We start from the raw sequence: 9,491 nt of genomic DNA, 5'->3' as shown, positions 1-9,491 counted from the left end.
TTCAACTTGATAATGTTCTCCAAATTTGAATTGACTCCTGAATAGTTTGAGTTGAGTCATTTATGTATTTGGATCAAAATTGAATCAAACCGATCAAAATCGTTCGTGTATGAATTGGATCAAGAGTTTAGATTTATAGATCCAATTAAAACTTAATCAAACCGATCAAAATGTTTATAGTTGTTTGGTTTGACTTTAGAAATTACTAATATTGAGACAGCAAGTGTTGGAATTGCAAGTATTTGGACTACTAGTGTTAGAACTTTTTAAGGTATTACTTTCTGATACATTGTTATTTGTTTCAACAAATCTGGTTATAACAAATCTGATTGCAGCAAAACTTTTTGCAAGAAATTAGTTTGTAAGAAATAATTGTGATTCAGACTATTATAGTAAATCTCTTTGAAGAATATTTTGTTTTAATTTTTATTAATCTATTTTAGAATATTATGTTGATGGTATTAAATGAATCAATTTTAAAACTTTTAGACATTTGATAATATTGTGTTAATTATATTAATTGTATTATATATTTGAATGAATCATAATATAAAATAGTAGTTCTAAGAAAAAAAAAGATCAAATTTTTAAATGGGTAACTTGTTGGCTTGAACCAAACCAAATCCTTCATGAATGGATTGGGTTTAGTTGGGTTTGAAAAAAAAATTGAAAACTAAACTTAACCTAATTGATCAAATTTGATTGGGTTGAGTTATGAATTTGGTCAAAACCAACCCGAATTGGTCTGCGAACAATCCTAGTTGGATTGAAAGTTCCCTTTAGATAGATCATATATACAAAAATTAATATTAATCTAAAATCATTTGGTACCTTGTTCATATAGATTAAAATTGACGTAATATAAACATTTCAAAATATATTAAAATACGAATCATTTGATTACTTTTTTGTTGTTGTTCAATTTTGACAAAACTTAACACAAACAATTTTTATAATATATAAATATAATTAAATGATTGGATTAATAAAAATCACATTTTATATCAAGTTATAAAATTGGGATATTAATTGTTGAATTTATATTGATATAATTTGATTTCTCCTTAAAGAACTACCTTGGGTATTGTTAACTTTTCAGACCAAAAGTATGCCTAGATTACAAAACTTACATTTCTTTTATTGAATTAAAATATTTATTTTTCCTATAAATATTAAAATGTTTGAAATTTGTTTATACGAAATTTTGAGTATATCTTTCATTCTCCTAAAATATAAATTTCATTTTGTAAAATAGAACTCCGTGATATTTTGATTCAGAATTAGAATTGGGAGATCAGATGTTATTTGTTAATGTTAAATCCTTATCACGTGTTAATTAGAACTAGAACTTACGTGTTGAACCACCGATATTGTGACGTAGGATCAGATCTCCAGATGTCAACATATCATGCATTTACATGTTGGGAGTTAGGAGAAAAAAATTATATTAAAAATTTTAGAAAAAAACATATTCTGAATATTTTACTATTTATAAGAACAAAAAACATCTATTTACTTTCCTACCAGGTTGCCTTCCAAGATAGCAGCCACACGATTCAAAGAATTCCACATTTGATAGCTGATATTTCCTAACAGGTTGTCAATCACAAGTGATGTTTGATTCTTTTAAAGAAATAAATAAAATAAAAAATTTAATATTTATACCATAATAATATAAAATAATTTTATATTATTATTTATAAATTATCGTTTGAATTATTTTGAGATAATTATTTTAAAAATTGACAAATTTATCATATATAATGAATTATAATTAAATGTCCGTGTAAAATATTTTAGTATATAATCATTTTTCACGTAAATTTTAATTATATTAATTTATTTAAACATAAGACGAATTAGTTTGAATTTCAGAGACTTTTTTTTATAGATTTCAGAAACTTTTTCTTTGTACACATAAATGTAAAATGTACTTTTGAGTCTTGAACACATGTTTAAAAAAAAAGTTACGTCAACTATGGTAATTAAAAGGTTCTTTTTTTATTGTTTACACCCAGTTTATTTTTAACTAATATTATATTTTTTAATAAAATCTTTGTCATACAAACCAATTTATCTATTAAATATGCTAAAGTTTGTTGGGATTAAATGATTTTTAATTTTTATTTACGTAAGATGCAGAGTGCTTCTAATCGCAAGTTCATATCTTAATAATACATTGAACATAAACATCTCACTCTGATGTTAAGTCTTCAGTCTATAATTTTTTAACGATTATGTGCAATATTAATGTGTTTCGCTCAAACAAAACATGTATGTTTTAGTTCACGTTCAAAGCTCAAAACTTATGTTAAAAACGTGAAAGTCTAATAACATGTTTAGATAGCTACCAAAAATTAATTCAAAGATCCAAAATTATGGTGAAACATTAAAAAAGTAAAAAAATTACTATTTGTTACTTTGGAATTAATTCTAGGAAAATAAAATCTGATCCATGCATGCTATAAAACTATTGGAAGTAGCTTTTGCCTTAAACGTAAATACTGAACGTATTACTTGACCTGATGCAGTTTCAAATGCCCTAGTACGGTCTCTTGGAAGCATCTCTCATGAGTCATGAATATATGTCAAATTTTTTTTCCACAGCTATATTACTATCTTCTTAATAAAAACAAAGAGGGGTAGCTACTACTTCTCAAACTATAAAATCTTGTGTGAATATATACATGTCACAAGGCATTTGATCATATTCATTTTTTTTCAATTGAAAGTACTAGTGATTACAAAATTTCAATAGGCTTGGCTCATGGGCATCAAAAATAATATATACCCACCACTAAGGCAATATTATGAGTGTGTTTGAACACCAGTTTAATTCACTTAGCGAACAATGAGAGGGGCTGTTGCTGATATTCCCGTGCAAACTAAGACATACTGGCCACATGCTCTTCACAGTGTGCTGCTTGTAGACCTGATGGGGGGTTGTGATTCTCTCCGGTTACTTGAATATTTCAGTAAGTCACAAGCCCATTGTGTCTATATCTCTCCTATTGAAAAATTATAGTAAGCATATGAGACCCACAAGTCCATTGTGTTTATATCTCTCTTGTGGAAAATTCCAATAAATAGAGAGGAGTATTTTCTCCCCTTGGGAGTGTTTACTGTTTGAGTAGTTAGTCTGTTTTTCTGTTTTTGTTGTATTATCTCTCCCACAGACAAAACAAATTAAAAAAAAAAACAGCTGAATGCTGAACATGGTATATTGGTACGAAGATTTTATGTTATTTTCTAGGAGGAATTATAGAAATAATGCATACTGCAAAGAAGCTAAGGATGTGTGTATTTTATTCCAAAACTATTTGATGTTGACATGAAGTCCCCAATCCAAATATAGAAAGAGGATAAAGTCACTTTATAACTGGATTATTACACTCAAAGTGATTAACAGATCCTCTTGATTGTTGATAACTATTGTTGTCCAAAATCATTTCCCAAAAAGTGAAGTCCAATGTACAGTGTACTTACATTCTTACAAATACAACCAACAAATACCCCTTTGGCAAGGGCTATTTCTTTGAATCATTTCTTTTGAAGAAAGCCACTTTTAAAAAGAAGTCTTGATAAAAATCCCTTGCTCGCATTATCAGTGTCCTTTGCTTTGGCACTGTTTAAGTTGCTTATGAGAGACCAATGTGTTTCAAAGTCAGGCTGATAGCCATTTTCCTGCATGGCTTGCAGGAGCTCTGATGCCTTCCTAAGATTCTTTTTCATGTGATAACTCTTAATTACAGTGCAATACATTTTTCTGGTTGGAGTTTCACCTCCATGACTCATGTCCACAAGGAATTGTTCTGCTAGTTCTGTCTTCCCATCTTGGCAGAATCTATGGAGAAGCATTTCCACTGTATCAATTCTTGGTTTGAGATTCCAACTCAACATCTCAGAATAAAAATTCAAAGCTATGTCCAGTTTATTTTGTGCACAGAATCCATGAATGATAAAATCATAACTGGTGGAAACTGGAATGTTATGCTTCTTCAGCATTGTGTTCATAAGATGAACTGCCTTGTTCAATCTTCCATGCTGGCAAAAACACTTGATAAGGTAATCATAATTGATATCATCAGGAGTTAGAGATTCCTCTCCCATCCTGTCCAAAAAGGTTTCTGCTCCTTGTATATTACCACACAGAAGAAGGCTTTCAACAATAGATGTTTGAATGGAAGAATCATGCATCCAGCCTCTTAATCTCATTTCTTGACTCAACTTCAGGGCTTTTTTCAGATTCCCAGCATCACACAGCTTGCTTATTACCTTCCTCAAGCTGCGGTTACTTGGTTTAAGTCCCTTTGAAATCATGGTAGTTAGATAATGCAGAGAACTAGATAAATCTCTACATTGCAAGAAACCATATACAAGAAAATTATGACCAACTTCATCAAGTACAACTTTCTTCTCTTCCATTTCAGTTAGTATCTTATTAACATCCAAACTGTTTCCATCTTTCAAAAGATAGAACATAAGAATGTTATATATGATAAGCCCATCAAGTGGACATTGTGCAAGCATAAGGTTCTTTAAGCTCAGTGCGAACTGGACTCTACCTTTCCTACAAACCAATCGTACTAAATTCTTGTAACTTGTGAGGGATAGCTCCCAATCTTTTCTTATTGCAAAACCCAGTAGCTCCCCCACTTTCCTCAAGTCATTAACATGGCAATGGCCCTGAATAATTATGTTACACAGTTCATCATCTGGAGTTAACCCTTTAGACAACATATCACGGAACAGAGTGTCAGCTTTCCCCGTGCTCCCCATATTGCAAAATCCGCATATCAATGCACAATCTGCAGCATGAGAAAATGAAGGCTGCTCTTTTAAAATGATATCTTTTAAAGCAATAGCTTTGTCATATCTATGAGCCTTGCACAATTGAGGGATTAACAAGACTGAAACATCCAAACAAGGTGCCAAAGATCTATCCAGCATATCATCCAATACTGTAAAGGCTAGAGAAAATTTTCCCTCATTGCATAAACCCCTTATAAGATGATTATAATCAGTATGATCCAAGTTGAAACAAGGTTGCAGTTGTTTTAAAACTACAAGTGCAGTGTCAGCAAGACCTGTACTAGAAAGTACTTCTAGAAATACATGACATATATCAGACTTTAGATAAGGGTATGATAAAAGCATGATTTCAAGAAATTGTGATGCTTCCTTAAGCATTTTCCAATGGCAGATATGGACTAGAAGACATTTAAAGTCCTCCAAACTTGGTAACCATTTATTTCTACAAGCAACATCCCAATAATAACTAAAGTCCTTCATGTTTCCTTTCTTACATAAAGGCATTAATATGGCAGTATATGTCTCATTCTTGACATGAAATTCGTTTTGAAGCATTCCATCTAGTATAATTTTTGCTTTGAAAAGTAAGCCTTTCTTGCTGTATGCCTGTACAACCAAATTGAGAGTTTCTGGGTCAAGTTTATGTGCAGACTTTGGCATTTGCTCCAAAAGCTTGGTCATTGACTTGATTTGTGACCGAGATGAACAAAGTTGTCTCACTAAATTTGAAAATTCAGGAAATAGCAATTCTTGTCCCCAACAAAGCATTTCTTCAACCAAAACCAATGCATTTTTCAGGTTACCATCGCTACATTCCTTACTTACAAATGAATTGAAGTTGGGTACCATGGATTCTTCAAGATCCAAAGTAATGTGTTTGTCATACTCATCAACATCTGTATCCAAATAAAGTCCATTTCCAACCTCATCAAAGAACTCTGTTTTCGAAAGTCCCCCATCATTGTCTCGTTTCAACTTCACACTCAAAGGGCCCAAGCCCAAAATCAGAAAAGCCTTGGAAATCGGATTCTCCATCAAAGCAAGCTTAATCAATCCACGGTTCTCCATCTCATGAATCAAACTTTTCACTTCATCAAACCGCCTAGACTTACAATAGCCCGCAATAAGGACTCTGAAAGTCGAAATATCAGGCAGTATCCCCCTCTCAATCATCTCATCAACAATGTCCCGTGCATGATCCAACATACCTAACTTAAACAACCCACTTATAAGAGCATTATAAGTATACACATGCGGCACAAAGCTTTTCGATAGCATAACTGACAAACAACTCAATGCATTTCTCATCTTCCCTTCGCGACAACTCCAACCAATCAATATCCCATAGGTTACTTCATCAGGACTAAAACCTAAACTCTCTAGCTCTTGCAGAAACAACCCGGCCCTTTCTACGCCATAACTGCTACACAACGAATTCACAACTCTATTAGCAGCCATCACACTAGGGGCACACTTCACCTCAACAAAGAAACTAAGCAAATCTTTAAAGTCCCTCTTCTCACAATATCCAAACGCAATCTCATCAAAAACCAAACTACTAACCTCAGAATTAAGAACCAACACCTTCTTCACCATGTTCCTTGCTTCCTGAATCTTCCCATCAACGCAAAGCTGCACCATAACCTTCTCCAACGCCTTCACTTCATCACCACTCAACGGTACTCCCAAATCCACCAAATCAAAAGCCACCCTAGATGCAAGACCCGTCCTCTTCACCTTCACCAAGAGATCAATCAAAACACCATAACAATCCTTCGAAGGAACCTTCCCTCGACCCTTCATAACATCATACACAAAAACACCTTTTTCCCAATCTCTCGCAGCAACATACCCTTTAACGAGATCATAAAAAATCTCATTACTTTCCAACGCGAAGAGCAAGTCCTCGGCTTCTTCAAACAACCCCACTTGCACGAGAAGCGAGGTCATGGTTTCAAGGGACTGTGAAGGGTGCTTGGAATTCAAAGCCACGTTTTTGTGAGCACCCCATTTGAAAATTTCCCACAAAGATCGAACCTTTTCGACAGTGACGCTGTGGGACTGGAGAGCCAGCAGGAGTTGCAGCACGTGCGAGGGGCCCAGCGCGGGGAGCCTCCAGCACGTGCGAGTGGTTTCGGGGATCGCGAGGGAGAGCTCCAATAAGTGGGGTTTGAGAGAGGCATTGTTGTCGAGAAGGTTAATGTTGTGGTTTTGGGCGGTGGGGATGTTAGAGAGAGAAGAACAAAGGCGGTGACGGTGGCGGCGGAGAGTGAAGAGAGAGTGGAGCATTCGATGGCATCGGCAAAAGGGTACAGAATTCAACAGTAAATTTCTCGCTACTGATTGTGGCGGTGAGAGTGAGCCAAACACACGGAAAGTGGGAAGGTTAAGCCTTGGAGAAATATCCCGTTGAATAATTTTAATAATTTCATTAATAACGAATAAAATGTTATTAATAAATTTTATGTTTTTTTAATATATTTTATATGTATTTTAAATGAATATATAAATAGATTTTAAAACATATAAATACTAATCTGTTTAAATTATTTATCTATCTGCAGCGAAAAAATTATTTATATATTATAAATTATTAAAAATACATAGAAAATTATTTATAAAAATTTTGGTTTAGTTAGTTGGTTAAGTATTCTATTTTATTTCTATAAATGTAACACATCTTTATAAGATCAAATCTTTATCAAAGAAAAGATCAAATCTTTATCAAAGAAAATTAAAAGTTAATAAATTCAGAACATTTTTTCTTTATATTTTAACACTTTTCAATTTTTTTTATTAATTGTGTGTAAAAATAAGATAATAGGTGTACGTCTACACAATAATTTCTCATACATAACAAAATAGTAAAGAAGCGGCCTCGTAATTTGCTCCCATATGTAGATCAAATATGACCAAACAACAATGTTTTTATAATAACATTAATAATGACACTATTACAAAAATTTGGACTCAAATAAATCAAGATTAATAATCAATTAATTTTGTTCCTTCTACTTTCATGTGGATGATGAGAAACTGGAGTGCCACTAAAATGAATGCTCGGTGGTTGCGGTTGCTTTGGTGACTTAGTTAATTAAGAAGGAATCAATGAAGCATGTCCCTATGCATACCCGCATGTCCCAAAGAAGCACAATGTCCCAAAGGGACATCTATGTCCACACTTGCCACAGTTGAAAATGCTCAAGTTTATGTTCCTGCATAAGCCTCCACAACACTTCCAATTGAAGGGGCACCTAATCCCACACAACCCACAATTGTTCCTATCAGAAGTCACATTCACACAACGGTTCCTACAGCACAAGCTCCTTGGTGGAAATTCTCCTTGGTTGCACACCCATGACCTACCACGGCACCCTGATGATCTTGCTTTCACCACATTCTTCACCCATGGTGAAATTGGTGATGATGGGACTCTAGTAGTACCATTTTGGTGCAATGTCTTTGGTGTTGATTTTCCCTCAATTGGGATCAAAACCAACAACTCGAGAAGTGTCACAAGTGCCAAAGTTTGTACCAATATTGCTTTCATCTTGAATGTGTGGCTAAAGGACTTGGAATCTAGACGGTGTATATAAAAACATACCATGTTTGGTGTAGCGGTCCATTAAAAAAATTAGTGTTTATTCTGGCGTTATATCTAAAGCTGCTTGATGCCGTGTTGATAGTTTCACATTTTTACGCAATTTTCGTGCAAATAACATGCTATATTGATTTTATTGTCAATAAAATAACCTTTGTTTATTTATTCTTGCTGGCAAATCTAAACTCTAAAAGAGTCTTTGGGATGCACATCATGTTTTTCTTACTTGGATGATGAGAAACTGGGGTGTTAATAGATGCGTTAGGATTAATTTGTTTTTTTTTTGTTGATCAATCATTAAAATTGAGTAGTGATCTGTACGAATTTAGTTCAAATTTGATAGATCACGTGGAAAGGGCTATGTTTTTCGCTTTTAGAACAGTGAGAAATTATTTCCCATGTATATGTGTAAAAAGAAAAGAAAAAGAACAGTGAGAAAGGAAGAACACTGGCATGAAATATCGTACAACTTTTTGATTTTTTTTCCGGTAAACCAGGTCTAAAAGACATAATGAAAGGAAGGGATTGAATAACAATAAAATAAAACAAAGGAAGGGTGGCTTAAACGGGCAAATTGCCCACTTTGGGGCACTTTTACAAATAATTTCTCGAAATGAGGTTGTTTTGTAAGTATTTTATGCATGGGTATGTTTTCGACGTAAATGTATACATGCACAAAGCAAATCGTCACTTTCATTGACGAGTTTGTTGTGCCGTACTGGACTCGCCAATTCCATTGACGATTTTGCCATGCATGGGAGTTGCCAGTCAAACTGGCGAGTTCTGGGAGGGTAGGCTTCAGGCGTTGGCAGGCTTGGCAGACGTGCTTTTTTCAGTAAAGGGAAATTGCCACTGCCAGTGGTGAGTTAGGCAAAATTGGAGTTGCCACTAGCAGTGGCGAGTTAGCCAGAAGGGAATTGCCAAAGGCTTTGGCGATTTAGGGCCTTTATATACGCCCATTCCTTCGAAATTGCTTCAGTGTATGAAATTGCTTCAGTGTGTGAAATTGCTTTAGTGTGTGTTAAAAACCAGATTTCAGCATTTTGAAAACTTCTTGACTGTCTTAATTTGGTTCTTG

The 9,491-nt window shown here is 34.0% G+C and overlaps 2 protein-coding genes across 2 annotated transcripts; both read right to left on the bottom strand.

Annotated features, from left to right (window-relative positions):
* Nucleotides 1–3,284: 3,284 nt before the first annotated feature.
* LOC100781687 (pentatricopeptide repeat-containing protein At5g15280, mitochondrial) lies at nt 3,285–7,292 on the bottom strand. Its single transcript, XM_003553014.3, has one exon. The coding sequence runs from the start codon at nt 7,099–7,101 to the stop codon at nt 3,541–3,543; it is 3,561 nt and encodes a 1,186-aa protein (XP_003553062.1). The 5' UTR covers nt 7,102–7,292; the 3' UTR covers nt 3,285–3,540.
* A 641-nt stretch (nt 7,293–7,933) lies between these two features.
* Nucleotides 7,934–8,362, bottom strand: LOC100781140 (stigma-specific STIG1-like protein 4). The gene has a single exon (XM_003553013.1). It carries the CDS (start codon nt 8,360–8,362, stop codon nt 7,934–7,936), a length of 429 nt encoding a protein of 142 aa, XP_003553061.1.
* Between the last annotated feature and the right edge of the window lie 1,129 nt (nt 8,363–9,491).

Source organism: Glycine max, chromosome 18 (genome assembly GCF_000004515.6).
Source record: "Glycine max cultivar Williams 82 chromosome 18, Glycine_max_v4.0, whole genome shotgun sequence".
Taxonomy (NCBI): Eukaryota; Viridiplantae; Streptophyta; class Magnoliopsida; order Fabales; family Fabaceae; genus Glycine; species Glycine max.
This window is presented reverse-complemented; position numbering and strand designations above follow the sequence as displayed.